The 19548-nt window shown below is 36.1% G+C and overlaps 2 protein-coding genes across 2 annotated transcripts; one reads left to right on the top strand and one right to left on the bottom strand.

The window, feature by feature from the left end:
• The first annotated feature begins 1467 nt into the window (after window positions 1-1467).
• On the top strand, window positions 1468-3800 carry nfkbiaa (nuclear factor of kappa light polypeptide gene enhancer in B-cells inhibitor, alpha a). The gene is made up of 6 exons (XM_051139073.1): window positions 1468-1757; window positions 2329-2434; window positions 2512-2719; window positions 2809-2897; window positions 2986-3243; window positions 3350-3800. The coding sequence occupies exons 1-6, from the start codon at window positions 1516-1518 to the stop codon at window positions 3380-3382; spliced, it is 936 nt and encodes a 311-aa protein (XP_050995030.1). The 5' UTR covers window positions 1468-1515; the 3' UTR covers window positions 3383-3800.
• A 3051-nt stretch (window positions 3801-6851) lies between these two features.
• Window positions 6852-16263, bottom strand: psma6b (proteasome 20S subunit alpha 6b). The gene is made up of 7 exons (XM_051092123.1): window positions 16082-16263; window positions 14819-14913; window positions 14423-14504; window positions 14185-14340; window positions 11385-11563; window positions 7249-7343; window positions 6852-7016 (listed from the first exon to the last, which is right to left on the bottom strand). The coding sequence occupies exons 1-7, from the start codon at window positions 16155-16157 to the stop codon at window positions 6959-6961; spliced, it is 741 nt and encodes a 246-aa protein (XP_050948080.1). The 5' UTR covers window positions 16158-16263; the 3' UTR covers window positions 6852-6958.
• Window positions 16264-19548: the final 3285 nt, after the last annotated feature.

Raw genomic sequence — 19548 nt, 5'->3', positions numbered from 1 at the left:
ATGACCCAACAGGTTGAAACCTGCATTAGGGTTAAAAAAATTAAGTGTGCAGAGTGCAGAAAAACATTTGAGCATTTGAGGTAAAAAAAAAAATCACCCAGCATATTTTACCCTGCAGAAAATTTACCCAAAATCTGGGTAAAAATATTTAAAAATAACCTGATAAAATGACCCAACAGGCTGAACCCAGAAAAAAAAGAAAAAAAAGAGAAAATAACCCAACATTTTGTGTAGCATTTTCTGACGTAAGATTGTTAAAATTCCAGTCTTTATAGTTCAGTGTTTGACTGGTTTCATTTGCTTCAAGTGCTGTCATGGAAAATACTAAAAAGACTGTGAAGTAAGATGGTTGCCGCTAGAAAATTTGAAGGGGGAGCCCCAGAAAAAAGTGCAGGGGAATATGGTGGACCCCCCAAACCTGCATCATGTGGAACATCGAGGGGCCTTCCATGTGGGATGTTTCACTTCAGTTACTTTTAACTGACTCAGCCCTCTTTACATTCATACAATAATTATGAAAAAGTTTCAGAATTTTGTACAACACTTTTTGCACTGAAAAAAAAAAAAAAAAAAAACCTTTGCATTATAAGGCATAAAAAACAGCTCCAAAATTACTTAAACATTCAAGCCACACATACAATATCTAAATCTAAGCAAGTGGCATCTGCAAGCAAACAAGCTATGTTTTAATTAATTGTTTAATTCTTTTTTGGAAGGATTTTTCCTTTTCAGATGTTTTGGAACTACATGCACTGATCTGAAATTCTAGACACCTTTCATTTGATAAAGGAAGTGCAATAGTGTTTCTCAGACAGAATTTGTGTCAAGGTGATTTTTAGTGGATGTCTGAACTTACAAGTTCCCCTGTAAGTTCCCACATGTGTCCTGTAGCAGAATAACCACATTAACCACATGTTCCACTAACATTTGCCAATCTAAAAGTTTCCATATGTAATTTTAACATATATTAACATATATTAAAAACTGGTCTTTTAAAATTAAATTTCATATATTTTATTTATGTGGATTTGTTATATTTCTTTAAAATAAATGATAATTGCTTTTAAATGTTGTTACATAATGCAGAGACATTATTTTTGTCATTGCACCTCAGTATGAAAACAAACAAACAAAAATACTGTTGATTGTCAACAGCTATTTCTAGCTGCATATATATTTCCTGCATTATTAATAGTCCCCTTCCTCACGACTTTTCATTCATGAGCTCTTGTCATTCATTTTCCCGTGAGTTTGGCTTACTGCGTATACTACCAGGTAGATTTGAATGTGTAATAGGAAAATACAGATTTTCATTCTTACTTCGCGGAGTCATCTTGAGGGAAATTCTCTAAATAAAAGCCCGCTACGAGTTCCCCTTTTCGGAGCAGGGTTAAGATAGTTGCACACTGGAAATCCCCCGATGTGCAGAATGGAACCGGAGGCGCAGCTATAAAAGCGCGTTGCGCCGCCCTCTCCGCACACTTCACTCTTGACTGCGATACAGCGAGCGTCGCGATGGATGTACACAGAGCTAGCATGATGAATTATGGGGATTGTGATGTGGACGAAATGGATATGAAAAACAGGAAAATGCAACACTGCGAGGAACGCGTCGACAGCGGCGTGGATTCGCTGAAGGAGGACGAGTATAGGAAACTTGTGGAGGAAATTGAGATTTTGCGTTTTGAAGACCCTACCGTGATTCCAAAGGGGACGTGTGAAGCCTGGACGCAAGAAGTCACTGAGGATGGAGACACGTAAGTGTAACATTTTCCAGTTTTATTCTAAAAATAAAAACGCGTAGTTTGCCAGCAAGAAAAACAAAAAAACAAAAAAAAAAAAGTTTTTTTTAATGCAACTTGCATCAAGTGTGTAAAAATAATTGTTGATTGCATTAAATAAAACAATGCATTTATCGTTAGATATTTCCTTCGCTTGATAAAAAGGATACAAGTAGAATATTCTCAGCTGAAACCAACTGAGCAATAATTGTAAACCGAAAACAAAAAACCTTCACTGACTTCTGCAAACCAGTTTAATTTGCGAAATGTCGCTTAAGCGCGGAAGTAAACAAATCTCGTTTTGGAGCAGCGCCCAAAGTGGGAGGCCCTTAAGAAACAAAGTGCGCAGGCAGGAAAGTCCCTGGCGCGCGGCCAAGCGCAGATAATGTATCAGATGTGTGGAGCCACACTGGTTGGAAATAACCTTAAAAACTCCATTCTTGCGAAACGCCGCCTGCTCGTACTGTGTGTGTGTCTGCTAAACCACATCCTCTGAGAGTGTTCTTAAAATATTTTCTAAAAAAAACCCTCCCACATTATTTTCCAGGTATCTTCACCTTGCCATCATACATGAGGCGGAAGAGTACGCCGTCCAGATTATCAAACAGTGTCAGAACGACTCGTTCCTGAACAGACAGAACAACCAAAGACAGGTAATTGAACCAAGAGACGTTCACTTAAAAGCACAACTCGTTTTACAACCTTGACTGACGTCAACCTTCATTTGCAGACTGCGCTGCATCTCGCCGTCATCATGGAGCAGCCACACATGGTGGACAGATTGCTAAAGGCCGGCTGCGATCCACGCCTGGTCGACCAAAATGGAAACACGGCCCTCCACATCGCCTGCAAAAGAGGCTCGCTGGCTTGCTTCTCAGTACTGACTCAGATTCAGACCCAGCATCTGCAGGCCATTCTCAGCTTCCCAAACTACAGTGGTAAGTCGTCATTTTGAGCGCTTCCAGTCATCATTTGGAATAACCAAAGTGCAGTTTTTAAAGTAGCGTCGTTCTTTTTTTTGTTGCAGGACACACTTGTCTACACATAGCAGCCATTAACAACTACCTCTCGATGGTGGAGAGTCTTGTCCAGCTTGGGGCGGATGTAAACACAAAGGTACGGTATGAGTCTAAACACTTTCCAGCTTCATAAATAACTCTTATATGCTTGCAAAGAGAGCTAATGTCCGATTTCTTGCGTTCAGGAACAATGTAGCGGCCGAACGTCACTCCACTTGGCTGTGGATCTGCAGAACCTTGATCTGGTGCACACGCTAATATCTCTGGGAGCCGATGTTAACAGTCTAACCTATGGCGGGTACACGCCGTACCACCTGACCTTCGGCAGACAGAACAGCGAAATCCAGAGGCAGCTGTATGACCGGACGGCACAAGAGCTGAGGGCGATGCCTGAGAGCGAATCGGAGGAGAGCGATGAGGAGTCCATGTCTGATGAAGATTGTGTAAGTTTGACAAATTTCTCTGTTTCGACATTCCTGATGTTGTGAAATTCATCTCACATAGCTCGATTATACATATTTATGTATGTTTTTCATTTTCTTTAAACAGATGTATGACGACATCCAGTTTTGTGGGAGATAGTTTGGCTGTCAGGACAACGTTTCCTATTATGCAAAGCAGCAAAGGCTGTAGGTGCTCTCTCAAGGTCTGGGACAAGGTGTGCTATATCCCAAGACGCCAATCCCTCGATGGGACTCCGCCGAAGTGGAAAAGAAGAGCTGAACTCCTTCCAGGACAGGGGGGATGTGATGGCGATGGTGCTGTTGAACACTGAAAGAACCCCAGAGATCTGGACCAAAACCTTTACCGATATTTCTGAAACCAGAGAGTTGGGACAATCTGTATATTTTGTGAATACACATAGAGATATATATTTTTTATATTTGTAAATATGTGAAATGGAACACTTGTCAATAATGTTTATAGTCTATATATAAATTTATATATATATTACACTGTGAAAATATTTTTACATTAAAAACAAAAGAAATGAAATGAATTTCCGAGTCTGGGTGTTTCTTGGTTTGAATGATTTCAGAAGGCCTGGAAATTTTCTGAGTTGTGAAACTTGTGAAAGAACATGTAAACCCCTGTAGTGGTGGAATACCAGCCCATAGTGTCGGTTCAGAAAAAAAAAGCCCTTGGTGTGTACAGTAACTGTATCATTTCCTTTCTGGAACATATGAGTCACGTAGATGCGTCACTAGAGTTTGAATAAAATTCCTTGGGTCTGCTAAAGTGGAGTGATGAATAACTGACTCACGCTTGGTATGAAGTTCCCCACAAGAAAGAGAAATGAACACTCGACCACTAGTGGTCTGAGGTGCATAAGCATTATATATTCAATGCTAGGTGCTAGGTCTGTAATAACAAATTATCCATAAAACATGATGGATCGGTGTAATTTTATGGATTAGTCAGATCGCCACCTAACGCGAAGTCACAGCTCCTGTTTTTTAAATAGCATTAATCATGTTTCTGGAGACGGAAGAGCCAGGGATCGTGAATTTTAGGGAAATTCCATTGATTTGCTCTCCTGACAATGACACTGTTAAAACCATTGGAAAGATTTCAGTATGACATAACCTTCGTCATCACTGTCACATGGTGAGAGGTGAATTCCAAACCCATTCTATATATATATATATACACACACAGTAAGATTTTTAATGTTTTTTTCTGTTCAAGGCTGTATTTATCTCCTTAAAAATACAGAGAAAAACTTATTTTGTGAAATATTATTGCAATTTAAAATAGCAGTTTTCTATTTTAACATACTCTAGTCTTCAATGTCACATGATCCTTCGGAAATTATTCTAATATGTAACTCTGGACCATAAAACCAGTCTTAAGTCACTAGGGTATATTTGTAGCAGTAGCCAAAAATACATTGTATGGGTCGAAATGATAGATTTTTCTTTTATGCCAAAAAACATTAGGAAACTAAGTAAAGATCACATTTCATGAACATGTTTAGTAAAATTCCTACTGTAAATATATCAAAACTTAATTTTTGATTAGCAACATGCATTGCTAACAACTTTATTTGGAAAACTTTAAAGGCGATTTTCTCAATATTTTGATTTTTTTTTGCACCGTCAGATTCCAAATAGTTGTATCTCGGCCAAATATTGTCCTATCCCAACAAACCACACATCATTGGAAAGCTTATTTATTCAGCTTTCAGATTGTGTATTAATCTCAATTTCCAAAAATTGACCCTTATGACTGGTTTTGTGGTCCACTGTCACATATGCTGATTTGAATGCAGGGTTCATACAAGGTGCTTAAAGGGAATGAAGTATGAAGTTTGACTTTTTGAAATTTAAGGCCTGGAAAACCCTTGAAAACAGTAATATTCCTGAAGAGGTAATTGAAAAGTGTTCGAATTATTGAAAGACATTGTGTCTATTAAATAAGCGTTTTTTTTTTTTTCTTCATATCTTTTCATGCAGATTTAACACACACACACACACTTTCCATAGACTTCTATAGTTTTTATACTGACCAAACGATATTGTCTATCCCCTAACCCAACCCTAACCCTAAACCTAGCCCTCACAGAAAACATGTTTGCATTGTTACACTTTCAGATAAACATCATTTACTATTTGTAATCATTTTTTAATATTGTGGGGACCATAGGCCGGTCCCCACAATGTCAATAATTTCAGGTTTTACTATCCTTGTGGGGACATTTGGTCCCCACAATGTAGCAAAAACAAGTACACACACACACACACACACACACAGAGACAAATACTTTTTCATTTAATGCCATAAAACCAGCGATCTAAGCCAGTAGTAGCGCTGAAAGTGTAAACATGGCTGAAGACGAACAGATCAACTGAATCAATTGAGTGAGTCATTAATGCTGGAACCGCTCCGATTGATTCAAACTTGTGACATCGATCCTTCATTTCAAGCGATTCACTAGCAAAAAAACAAAAAAACAAAACAAAACAGATCAAATTAAAAGAGCCATTCATTTTCAAATTCTGACATTGTAATGATTTTAAAAAGCACGTATAGTGATGGGTGAAATGGAGCTTTTCGAAACTCTAAATCTTTTAAACCACTGCGTTGCAAAATGATTCATTGTTTCGAAGCGCTCCATTTGATTCAGATCGGGCCTTCAAAAAGCATTATTGCAAATCATTTGATTCAGATCGTGGTTGCGGAGCATGTATCGCGAATCATTTGATTTAGATCAGAACTTCAGAGCGTGTTCTTGAATGATTCGCAATGCACACTCCCAGTTCTGATCTGAAATGATGGTTCGTGAATCATTATTCAGAGCGGGTTTGTGAATCTTTTGCTTTAGATCGAAACCTAGGAATCGTGAATCATTTGATTCAGAACGGGACTTCGGAGCGTGATTTGATTTCTGAGTTCTGATCTAAAATAATAGTTTCGCAAAATCTGTTTCTTAAATAGCAGAAAACATCAAACCATAAGTGAGATCGCTGACTGAAGAAAAATGAAAAAAGTAGTGCTTGAAAAGTCTTTGAAAGTGTTTTTTTTTTTTTTTTTTTCAGGAACTTTGTAACATTGCAAATATCTTTACTGTTACTTTTGATTAATTGAATGCATGACAGTGTTAATAACATAATCTGATTATTTTCTGATCTTTTCTATTATCAAGCATCTATTTGTGGAATAGATTTACTATTAGAGTTCAACAGGAATGATCATCTAACTTCTTATTTGTTCACATGTTACAAACTTGAGTAGTATCTGGTTAAGTAACTAAAGAACAAGGGCAAGTCAGATCATCAGTGTGATTAAACTCAAAACCATGTGTTTGACGTTCCTTGCGTGATAATCTCTAGTCTGCCCTAATTGACTCTTGTTACACTGAACATGCTCAAAGTCCACAAAGAATTCCACGAAATGAAAAACAGGTTTGTTAAAGATTTCCCTGTTGACAGTGCAGCTAGGGAAAACACGGGATGCAGTGAAAATGAAAGATGCGCGTGATGGGGACTCCCCCAGCGAAAGATTCACTCTACTACGTGAGAAGAAAAAGGAAGAGAGCAGGAATCTTGACAATATTTTTTTCAAAATGTATTTAATGGAACGGGGAATTTACACAAGAACAAAATCTCAGAGCGGGATCCTACATATCTCAATACTGTGAGCAGCACCCTGGAGATCTCAGTCCCTCTCAGCCAGAGACACCAAATGAGTGTCCACCTCTGACTCTGACAGAATCCTGGAACAGAGCAAACAAGCAAGTCATTTTAGGTGCCACAACCGCAAAAAATATAATAAAAATAAACACGCATCTGGCATATGGGACACGTCAAATGTGACATAAACGAGGCATGTTGCATCACTTGACGAATATCAATACTGAAGACATCGAATGCCTTTCTAGAAGTGATTTTCTGTAGAACAGAGTGCAGATCTCTCCACGTCGATGGTAGCACGGTTTTTCCACCCACCTGAATTTCGGATCCTCTGCTGTGACGACGCCTACCTCCAACTCAGATGGCTTGAAATCGATTGACAGCACAGTTGATAAGCAGGTGACCGCCGTCTAGGAATGGAAATACTTTATTAGTCCAAATCTACAAACAAAAATCATTTTTTTAATGTAAATGTATTCTTTATTTCATTTTAAACTAGTACACTGTTGATACAACCTTTTCATAGATTTCAACAATACATAGATGAGCAATACTGTACAAAGAAATTGTGTAATAAATCAGGAAGCAAGCATACCTAACCAAACCTTTCTGTAATAACTACATTATTGAGCAAAGCAAGTTTAGAGGAAGTTGATATTTCCATTCCAAAGAAATGGCACTATGGTAACTAGACTCCCAACTACTTAACACCTTGGGGCGAGTTGCTTAAATGTACAAAAACTGCTCACAAATGTGAAGTTAGTTAAATCATGACAACTTAGCATGGTAATGCATATGACAGTGTTAATGTATTTGGTCTTGGTTTAATAGATCTGCTACGCTGCTGACTTACAGCTGCTGCAAAGCAAGTACAGGAACTTGCTACGGCCAAAACATATGCCGATACAATGGCGTGAGTATTTAAGACATACTACTGCAGCACAAGTAGCATATAATTGAAGTCAAAAGTTTACATACACCTTGCAGAATCTGCAAAATGTTAATTATTTTACCAAAATAAGAGGGATCAAATTTAATGCATGCTAGTTTTTATTTAGTACTGATCTGAATAAGGTAAGGTAAAAGATGTTAACAAATAGTCCACAAGAAAATAATAGTTGAGATTATAAAAAACGACCCTGTTCGAAAGTTTACATACAATTGATTCTTAATACTGTGTTGTTACATTAATGATCCACAGCTGTGTTTTTTTTTTTTTTTTTATGTTTAGTGATAGTTGTTCATAAGTCCCTTGTTTGTCCTGAACAGTTAAACTGCCTGCTGTTCTTCACAAAAATCCTTCAGATCCCACAGATTCTTTGATTTTTCAGCATTTTTGTGTATTTGAACCCTTTCCAGCAATGACCGTATGATTTTGAGATCCATCTTTCCACACTGAGGACAACTGAGGGACTCATATGCAACTATTACAGAAGGTTTAAACACTCACTGATGCGTCAGAACGAAAAATGGTGCATTGAGAGCCGGGGGTGAAAACTTTTGAATGGAATGAAGATGTGTAAATTTTCCTTATTTTGCCTGAATATCTTTTTTTTCCTTGCCCTTCAGAAGCTACAGAAGATATTTACATGTTTCCCAGGAGACAAAATAAATTAAATTTACCCTAATCTTTAAATTCAAAAAGTTTTCACCCCCCGGGTTATTTGAGCCGTTTCCAATAATGACTGTATGATTTTGAGATCCAGCTTTCCACACTGAGCACAGCTGAGGGACTCATATGCAACTGTTACAGAAGATTCAAATGCTCAGTGATGCTTCAGAAGGAAACACGCGATGCATTAAGAGCCGGGGGTGAAAATGTATTTTGTCTCCTGGGAAACATGTAAATATCTTCTGTAGCTTCTGAAAGGCAGTACTAAATGAAAAAAAAAAAATGATATTCAGACAAAATAAGGAAAATGTACACATCTTCATCTCCACATCTCCAAAAGTTTTTACCCCCCGGGTTATTTGAGCCGTTTCCAAAAATGACTGCATGATTTTGAGATCCAGCTTTCCACACTGAGCACAGCTGAGGGACTCATATGCAACTGTTACAGAAGATTCAAATGCTCACTGATGCTTTAGAAGGAAACACGCGATGCATTAAGAGCCGGGGGTGAAAATGTATTTTGTCTCCTGGGAAACATGTAAATATCTTCTGTAGCTTCTGAAAGGCAGTACTAAATGAAAAAAAAAAAAAAAAAGATATACAGACAAAATAAGGAAAATGTACACATCTTCATCTCCACATCTCCAAAAGTTTTCACCCCCTGGCTCTTAATGCACCATTTTTCGTTCTGGAGCATCAGTGAGCGTTTGAAGCTTTTGTAATAGTTACATACAAGTACCTCAGTTGTCCTCAGTGTGAAAAGATGGATCTCAAAATCATACAGTCATTGTTGGAAGGGGTTCAAAAACACAACAATGCTGGAAAAAAAAAAAAAAAAAATTCAAAGAATCTGTGGGACCTGAAGGATTTTTGTAAAGAACAGTAGGCAGTTTAACTGTTCAGGACAAACAAGGGACCCATGAACAACTATCACTAAAACAAACAAAACACTTTTGAACAGGGTCATTTTTATTATTATTATTATTATTCTGTCTTTTAAGTGAAATATCTTAATCCGGTCTGTACTAAAAAAAAAAAAAAAAACATGCATTTTGTAACATCCCTCTTATTTTGGTAAAAAAAATAACATTTTGCTGTAGGGCTGCAACGATTCGTCGACGTTGTCGACAAAAATCGATAATAGAAATAGTCGACAATGAATTTCATTGTCGAAGTTGTCGCCAGACATGTTTTTTCCGACCGAGTGGAAGCATTTGTGCGAGTGCGAGAAATTGTTGTGGTGCGACTTGTTTTCATTTCTTTACAGAACTTTCGCTAGCCTAATACTGCCCAGAGTGCTGTGAGCTGATACAGTGACAGTTTCGCCGTTTTCTCCAACATTACACAACTAATTAAACTTGATCTGTACATTCTTCACTTGCAGATTTTAGACATTAGCCGTCAATCACTCCCGGTCACTGACACTGCGCTCCGCTGAAACTCGGAACCGGCCGTTTTTCTCTCTCTCTCTCTCAACCAACCTCCGTTCCGGATTTGTAAACTACATTTCAGTTAGGGGTGTGTGATATGACGATTTTTGATTGTGGACAAATAAAATGTCTCCACAATCTGCTTTTAAGGAAATATACTATATTTCGTGCTACAGCGCACATTCTGTCAGACGCAATTCTGGCGCCTCCATCTCCATATACTGTACAACGCGGCATACATTCACATCAAATGATAACTCATCTTCAGAGTTTTACTCACGCAGGGGCGTAATTTCCACTGGGGACACACTTTTCAAAATCCCCCCACTTTCAAATTGTTTTGTTAAATTAATGTCTTGTATTGTAGAATGCACACTCAGCACCGCCGAGAGTTTAGCACCATCGTTAAAACGAAACCGAAAGTAAAACGCGCGCGCGCATTCAAAAGCAATTTTAATACCCCAAGTTTAGAGAGCGACTCCCCAATGTGCGCAAATTAGGCTATATAACATATCTAGGCTGTAGGCTATAGGTTGTGTAATTGTATTTAATACAACCTTAATATTCATTTGGTGCTCCTAACTTGGGAGTTGGGAAGTTGGGAGCACCAGTGCTACCAAGTAAAAAAGTTAATTTCGAGCCCTGTGCATGGTTTGCAAAGCAGTCCTTGCGTATCACGGCAGCACCTCGGTGATGCACGAACATTTAAAGAGAAAGCACGTCGGACAGTTGAATGAAACTGACTTGGTTTGACTCGCCTCGGTAAGATTTAAATAACATGGAAGTCAATACGTTTTGTTTTGGATGTACATTGTACATTTTATAAGCGTCCTTTATAAAAATGATAGAGTGTCTTTATTTATGCATTTATGTCTATACTGACCGAGCACTGTGCCTAATTGGTTTTAGACAGGGCATTTTTATTTACTTTTAGTATGAATCGGCCTATCAGCAGCAAAGTTCAATAAACTATGCATTTTTCATTGAAGTACCCCCTTCTTTCTTGTGTTTACTATCATTTTCCACAGAATTAAAGCAATCTCATGCTAAATTTCAGAAAAACTTAATAATTATTCGATTAGTCGACTAATCGTTTCAATAGTCGGTGACTAGTCGACTATTAAAATAGTCGTTAGTTGCAGCCCTATTTTGCTGATTCTGCAAGGTGTATGTAAATTTTTGACTTCAACTGTATATACACATAAACATCTGTTTTAATTCATGGGGTATTTTTGTTATATCAGAGGTAAATAGGACACATTAGAGAAGAATTAAAAACTTTCCCTGTAGTATTTTGCTTACATTAAATAAATTATAACCTGATGTGGCCAATGTTAGCAGCTGGAATCAACTTTGATAAAGCTACATCAAATGTTTTCTTGAATTCTGCATTCTAAAAGCGACTGTACCTCAACTGTCTGCGCAAAGGTCCAATCGAGTTTCTTCTTCACTTTTTTCTCCAGGAAGCTTGTAGCCTCTGTCTGCTTCACACCTGCAGCTGTAGCCTTGAAGCCACAGTAATAACCTGCTGGATCACACTTATAAACCTGGGGTCCAAGCTCCTCATCTACACCAATTACAATCATGCCTGGAAAAGATACAACAACACAAACCTTTGTGGAACTTTCTACAGCAAGTTGTGCATAAACAACTAACATACAATGCTAAAGTGCCCCTATATGTGAATGTAAACAATCTGCAAAGCTGAAAGTGCACGAAAGAAATATTTTGCCTCCCAAAAAATCATTAGTAATTTGAATCCCACTTTCGTGACAGCTAAACTTCACAGGGTAATGCATTTGGATAATGCCCGCCTATGTACTACATTGGTCGACTGCGAACAACCTGACCCCGCCCACAAACACATCATTTTACTGACGACTGCTTCTCTAATCTTGGGGAGTTCAACGTGGGATTCACAAAACACTTGCTCTTGAAAGATGGTTCAGTACCCAGTTTATTCAACGCTATCTCACAACCAATTCGTACGTATTTTCCGAGGTGGCTAATTCATACGACCTCACTCGTACATTGTCTAAACCCTAGTGATGCGTAGGTTTAGGGGTGGGGTTAGGTGTAGGTAATTTGTACAAATTCATACGAATTGTGCAACTTGTAAAATACGTATGATTTAGTAAAAATAAATAACTAACTAAATAAAAACGCATGAATTTGTACGACTGAGGTCGTACAAATTAGCCACCTTGTAAAACATGTACGAATTGCCGTGAGATCAGTCTGGTTTATTTAGACCAGCTGGCTCCACTGATTCACAACCTGTAAGTTTAATAAACAATAAATGTTTATATTTTCTATCGAGCATTCAAAATACAGAACTATGACAATCACAACAGACTGGAGCATCTGACCAATCAGAGCAGAGTACGCTCGCGGAAAGGAGGGGTTTAGAGAGACTGAATCTTTGAACTGCTTCGAATGAATCATTTGAGAATCGCTGGAAAATAGGTGATATTAAATGCATATTTTGAGAAAACTAAAGCATTTTTTGACCTCGCATACAAGTGAACTTACTGTAGGAGACTCCAAAAACAATATTAGGAACTTCAAAAATGCCATTATATATATATATATATATATATAAGATTAATTATTATTATAATAATTATAAATTACATAAAATTATATTATATGTGACCCTGAACCACAAAACCAGTCATAAGGGTACATTTTTTGAAATTTAGATTTACACATCATCTGAAAGCTGAATAAATGAGCTTTTGTTAGGAAAGGACAAAACTTGGTTGAGATACAACTATTTAAAAATCTGCTATCTGAAGGTGCAAAAAAATCCAAATATTTAGAAAATAGTCTTTAAAGTTGTCCAAATAAAGTTCTTAGCAATGCATATTACTAATCAAAAATTAAGTTTTGATATATTTACGGTAGGAAATTTACAAAATATCTTAATGGAACATGATCTTTGGCATAAACCAAAAATCTAAAATTTTGACCCATACAATGTATTGTTGGCTATTGCTACAAATATACCCATGCTAAATGACTGGTTTTATGGTCCAGGGTCACATAAAAAAAAAAAAAAAAAAAAAAAAAAAAAAATCCTTAAACTTTTTTATTTAAACATTTTTTACATTTTTAATTTTAAAGATGTTCTAAAATAAATAATGCTGAAATAAAAATATATACACATGTAATTAAAAAAATTATCGTAATAATAGAATGACAACAAACAAAAACAAAATGCATACAAAAATTACTAAAACTTTAACAAAAATATAGTAAAATACCAAAAAAAAAAACAATAAAAAATTAATAGTATCTCAGTGACACTAAAAAAACACTGCACAATAAGTCAATGTTTTCTAAATGTAAATTAAAAAGACTTTCAATAGATCTACATTACTTATATATTACAATATATTTCACAAAAAAATAACTTGAATACATCTGCTCCCAATCACCAAATATGGAAATAACTTTTATACAAAAAAAAGATGTTCTCATTAAAAAAAAAAGAAAGAAAGAAAGAAAAGAAAAGAAAGAGATACTGTTCTCAGTATCTTATTTTCCAGTGCATATGTCTACAGACTCTCAAATCAAGATACACTTGAAATGCAAAATGACAAAAGATAAGAACTTGCTCTCTTTGAAATCCATCAAAATGAAATGAGAGTATGATTAAAACAAGAACAAATATCTACCAACAAGTTCAGAAAAATACATGTACTTCAAAGAGAAAACAAGTTTTCTGATACCGCTGACAGATACTGGTTCTCATTTCGAACATAAACTAACTTCTCGGAATACTTCATATCTTCTTTTTCGATTCAAATAAATTTATCTTGATTCAAGGATGTTTAGATATTTGCATTAGGAAAAAAGATATACACTTTTTGCAAAACATGCAACATACAGGCCTGGTTTCACAGACAGGGCTTAGACTAAGCCAGCATTAGGCCATAGTTCAGTTAGGACATTAAAGTAATTTTTATAACCATGCCTTAAAAACATCACTGGTGTGCATCTTGAGACAAAACAAAGGCACTGATATATTTTCAGATTAGTCAGTGCAAGATTCTTTCAGTTGAAACAACTTTACACTTTAGTCTGGGACTAGGACTAAGCCTTGTCTGTGGAACCGAGGGTTAACGCTATGACTGTATGCTCTCATTTATGATTTTATTTTGGGACAAAAACCTTAAAAAAAGTTCAGCACAAGTGTTCACTTACAGCAGCCGAGCGGCCTCATCTCTGCATTCTGTGTATAAACCTGAGAGATGTCAGCGATCCTTTTACAAAGCATGTCTACTGGAATCTCATAACCGTACTTGTACTTCCAGTTGGCGGCCTCATAGCGAGCTCGCTGCACTTGAGACCTGCTGTCAGCTGAAGGCAAAAAACAAGCCATTGATGAGCACATCATTTCCAGCAGACATGATGAAAATGACTGTTTGAATGACATCTGTACCTGTCATTCCCGACATGACGCAGCCGATGTTCTCTGTGATTCTGAATAAGTGTGTGACGGTGGAAGAATCAAGCAGCTTGTCCTGGAAAAAAAACAAAAAAAAAACACAGATTGTCTTAGATCACCAGCATCACTGGAACTGAACTTACCAGTGACATTAATAAAAGTCACCTTTTCCACCAATAGTTCTGCAAAAGACTTTACAGGTTGGAAAAAAAACTGAATTAAAAGCAATTAAGATGAATGTGTTGACTAATGTGTGGGAAGGTTATAACGCAGCCAATTGCATCATTGTTTATTTCTCAAGTCAGTGAAACACAGGCTGATTGTGAGAGATATTTCTCAGACGGCCTGGCCTAATTTCGATGGAAAATGCATACATTACGGCAGACTTACTGGGACTTTTTTCTGTGTGACGACTACTGCGCAGTCTTTCCCTCGAACAGCAACTGATGTCAGACCACCCTGGTTTATGGCCTTGAATGCATATTCTGTAAAAATGTTATGACGTTATTAAGTTACTAGCAAAGTTAATACAAAAATTGAAAGGGATTTCTATAAGGGAACAGCTTCAAAAGAGGAAGAAACAAACAAACAAAAAAACTCAAAAAAACTCAAAAAAAAAAAAAAAAAAAAAAAAAAAAAAAAGGTTTGGAGAAAACAAAAACAAACCAAAAAAAAAAAAAAAAAAAAAAAACATTAAATATTAAACAAATAAATACACCAAGACTTTACAGGTTGGAAAAAACTGAATTAAAAGCAATTAAGATGAATGTGTTGCCTAATGTGTGGGAAGGTTATAACCCAGCCAATTGCATCATTGTTTATTTCTCAAGCACAGGGAAGTGCAATATATATATATATATATATACACCAATATGCTTTAACAATCAAAACAATGTATTAACTGCAGTAACGACAGTAGATTTTGTGTATTTTGCAATGAGTTTTTAGCTTATACAAAATCCGTAAGGACAAATAAAAATGTAATAAAACAAGATTTAGAAGAAAAATCCTGGTCCATTGATTTTACTGAATCATTTTTATTATTTTTTACATTTTTTTTATACTTTTTATGGAGCTGATACTACCTTGCCATCTCAAATACATATTGTTGTTGCCAAGTTGTTTACGTAAATTGTTCAGTAGTAACAATAATTATTGTTACAACAATAACAATAACAATAACAATAATAATGTTACAAATTGTTTAACATACAAAACTGCGGTATTTTGACGGAAACTGCGGTTGCCATGGTACATTTTCTTAAAGAAAACAAAACTGCCTCACCAACTTATATATCACTGCACATCACTGTTGCAGAAGATCAATTACCATACATTTATAACAGTTTTAAATTGAAATCTGCAAATGTGTGATAAAATTATTACATTAACCATCACTGAGTGTATTCTCCATCACTTACTCTTTGCTAGTGCTAACGGTCTAGCTATTAGACTAAATAGGACTTTACATATAAAATAAATGGGAAAAGTACACACATACAGGTAGATATATACATATGTGGCAGAGTAATACTAATATGCATTTATAGTAAGTGTTGGTGTAAGAGAGAGTGGATGTGAGCTGCTCTATAGGCGACATGACTGTGCACTTACTAGCTCTTATTCAAGTCAAATAAAGTCGTCCGTACTCACCTACTTGGTAAAGTCTTCCCTCCGGAGAAAAGATAGTGATGTGACGGTCAAACCCCGCGCTAGAACCCCGGGACATGTTTGTAAGAAATTTATAAAGCGTAAAAATGCAAAAGTGTTGCAGGCTATTCAGAATAGCGACATGCAGAATGAATGACCCGGAAACAGTGGATTGTTTTTCCGGTTCAGTATCGGCGCACACTACACAGTCATGTTTTTGCTAATTAAACAGTTTTGCACTTAAAGAAATTTTATATAATGTGTATTTGCGTTCTTTGTTTAAAAAACTATGGGTCCACTTATTTATTTATTTTATTATTTATTTATTTTATTTTATTAACAGCCTACAATATCAATGAAGTTAAAGGCCACATAAACGTAGGCTACCTAAAGAGACTGCTGACTGCTGACTGCTTATTGCCCAGTACACAGTGCATACTGCCTACTTTTTTTAAGAGTAGCGTGTGAAACAGTATAAGCAAAATATTTTTCAGAGTAGTATGCTTGTCACATGACAAGCTTTTAACATTAATTCAGCACAGCTGGCAAGGTTGTTACCTTACAAACAAGAGCGCTAACAGTTCTTTTCACAAAAGCTTGTTAATAAGGCTTCACCCTGGTGAAAAAAAACAGCATATGCTGGTTAGGTATGCTTTGATACTGGTTTAAGCTGATCCTTTGCTGGTTTTTGCTGGTCATGTTGCTGGTCAAGGACCAGCATAAACCAGCAAAGGACCAGCTTAAACCAGCATCAAAGCATACCTAACCAGCATATGCTGTTTTTTTCACCAGGGATGCTGGTTAGGTATGTTTTGATGCTGGTTTAAGCTGGTCCTTTGCTGGTTTATGCTGGTCCTTAGCTGGTTTAAGCTGGTCCTTTGCTGGTTTTTGCTGGTCATGTTGCTGGTCAAGGACCAGCATAAACCAGCATCAAAACATACCTACCAGCATATGCTGTTTTTTTCACCAGGGCATACTAATAAACAATGCTATATTGCAAAATTGAACTCATGTCATAGTTGCTGAGCTTTACATATTGGACAGAACTGCAAATAATCATACATTCTGTTTACACTAAAATAGCAGCATTGCATGTAAATAGTAGTTAGGTGGAAGATATTTATTCTTCAGTACTGTAGTACATTATAAAACAGTATGCAAAAACATATTGAGTGTAAATTATCATATATATGCATTTTGACTGCCACTTTATTGGCACAAAAACCTCCTTAAACCTACAATTAAGTATAACATTGTATTATTAATGAGGCGTTTTATATGCACTTTTCAAATATTTACTTCTGATCTGGTATGTGATGGGAAAAGGAGAAGCACGAGTTTGACAAAAGGCGGATTCGAACACAAGTCAATTGCGTCAAAAGCAGTGTCCTGTCTTTTACTCCCTGCGGCACTGACATTACAAAAAAACGTGTCTTTTGCAGTGCTGTTTATCCGTTTATCCCTTTATCGCAGCAAGGCAGTTATTGTAAATAGCCTCTGCTGTCCCTGGTGAAAAAAACAGCATATGCTGGTTAGGTATGTTTTGATGCTGGTTTAAGCTGGTCCTTTGCTGGTTTATGCTGGTCCTTAGCTGGTTTAAGCTGGTCCTTTGCTGGTTTTTGCTGGTCATGTTGCTGGTCAAGGACCAGCACGAACCAGCAAAGGACCAGCATAAACCAGCATCAAAACATACCTACCAGCATATGCTGTTTTTTTCACCAGGGCATACTAATAAACAATGCTATATTGCAAAATTGAACTCATTTCATAGTTGCTGAGCTTTACATATTGGACAGAACTGCAAATAATCATATATTCTGTTTACACTAAAACAGCAGTATTGCATGTAAAAAGTAGTTAGGTGGAAGATATTTATTCTTCAGTACTGTAGTACATTATAAAACAGTTTTTGCTGGTCATGTTGCTGGTCAAGGACCATCTTAAACCAGCATCAAAACATACCTACCAGCATATGCTGTTTTTTTCACCAGGGGTCAAACTGGTCTATTTGTCCTTACATAAATACACCCCATTTCTTTTTAGAGCTGCTTTACAGTGGAATTGAATTCTGTTTGCATAACTGAAATACTTTTATTTCTACATGTTATTTCTGTATTATATTTCTGCAATATTATTATTATTATTTAATATCTTTGAAACAATCACAGTGACGTCATTTTACTTGATTGGAAATGTGCTGTAGATAATAAAGTACAATTTATGTCCTACTAACGACGTTGTTTTTAGATACACAGCAACAGTTTGTAGTTTATATGTATATGCATATATGTACATTTAATAACTGCTATATTTCCCGCCTCCAGTTCACTCACACATTTGAAGATGAAACAATCCATGGAGCGCATTGCATTCTGGGAAATAGTATCCCATGCAGTGTCTTCAGATGCATACATCAAATTTAAGCAAATGTAACGTAATCTGGGAAAAAGAAAATTCACATACTATTCACAGTATACTCATAGCATACTGCAATATAATAGGTGTTGTATGGTAGTATGCCATTCAGAACAGCTTCTATACTGATATCAGTGTACTTGAGTTATATTTAACAGATTCTGGAAAATATAATAGGTCATACAGAAAATTTGCATACTATGCAGATACGTACTGGATACTGCAGTTAAATGTTTCTTAACATTTAAGTAGACTTTTAAAATGTCAAATCAAAAGTTGTACTTTAAAGCACATTTTTAAATCAATCTTTTATCATGAAAAAACATATTTTGATGTGTTGAACAAACCTACTTGATTATAATTTAACTTTTGTAAACCATTTGTAAATTCTATGGGTCTCATCAGCGTCCAGCTGTTTTTAGCTGTGTAAAAGAGTTTGTTTTGCTGCTTGATATTGCAGATAAGTGTGGCTTACTATATTATTTTAATGTATTATCTTATGAACACACTGGTTTGTAGTGCAAACAGTTTTACCATTTACTGCACATTGTTATTCTTCTTGTTATTTCCTCATAGCGGCTAATGAACTGGAAGTCTCGTCCATAGGCTTACTTACACTTCCATAAAATGGATAGTGTGTAAATTTATATATATATTGAAGTTATTGAAGTTAACATTAAATGCACTAAATTGCAACTTAATCATTACAAATTCACATTACAATATTTTAATTTATTCTCTTTATAGCATAAATACTTGTCAGTACATTTGAAAGTACAGTTAAGCCATCTTTCAAAGACAGTATGAGTTACTTAAAAATTACATATAAAGAAAATGTACTTCAGTACTGTTTAAGCATGTCAAAAAGCATTCAACTAATTGCATTTTATTTACATTTAAACTATACAGTTTCATTTCATTGCAATTAAACTGATGTGTTGTAAAGACTTTAAAGACAGTGCTCTAAAGACTTTACAAAACCATAAATATTGCCACTTCATAAAGCTTTTAACTTCTAAAAACTCTAACCCTCTTTAACCTCTGCTCAGAATGTT

Source organism: Labeo rohita, chromosome 20 (assembly GCF_022985175.1).
Source record: "Labeo rohita strain BAU-BD-2019 chromosome 20, IGBB_LRoh.1.0, whole genome shotgun sequence".
Classification (NCBI taxonomy): domain Eukaryota; kingdom Metazoa; phylum Chordata; class Actinopteri; order Cypriniformes; family Cyprinidae; genus Labeo; species Labeo rohita.
Note: the sequence above shows the minus strand (reverse complement) of the source record. Positions and strands in the feature narration are given on the sequence as shown.

Coding starts and splice junctions, on each gene's coding strand:
- nfkbiaa (XM_051139073.1), top strand. CDS start 1,516: ATGGATGTACACAGAGCTAGCATGATGAATTATGGGGATTGTGATGTG. Junction 1,758..2,328: donor GTCACTGAGGATGGAGACAC/GTAAGTGTAACA, acceptor ATTATTTTCCAG/GTATCTTCACCTTGCCATCA. Junction 2,720..2,808: donor CAGCTTCCCAAACTACAGTG/GTAAGTCGTCAT, acceptor TTTTTGTTGCAG/GACACACTTGTCTACACATA.
- psma6b (XM_051092123.1), bottom strand. CDS start 16,157: ATGTCCCGGGGTTCTAGCGCGGGGTTTGACCGTCACATCACTATCTTT. Junction 14,505..14,818: donor TCACACAGAAAAAAGTCCCA/GTAAGTCTGCCG, acceptor TTTTTTTTCCAG/GACAAGCTGCTTGATTCTTC. Junction 7,344..11,384: donor CCTTTGCGCAGACAGTTGAG/GTACAGTCGCTT, acceptor TTCCATTCCTAG/ACGGCGGTCACCTGCTTATC.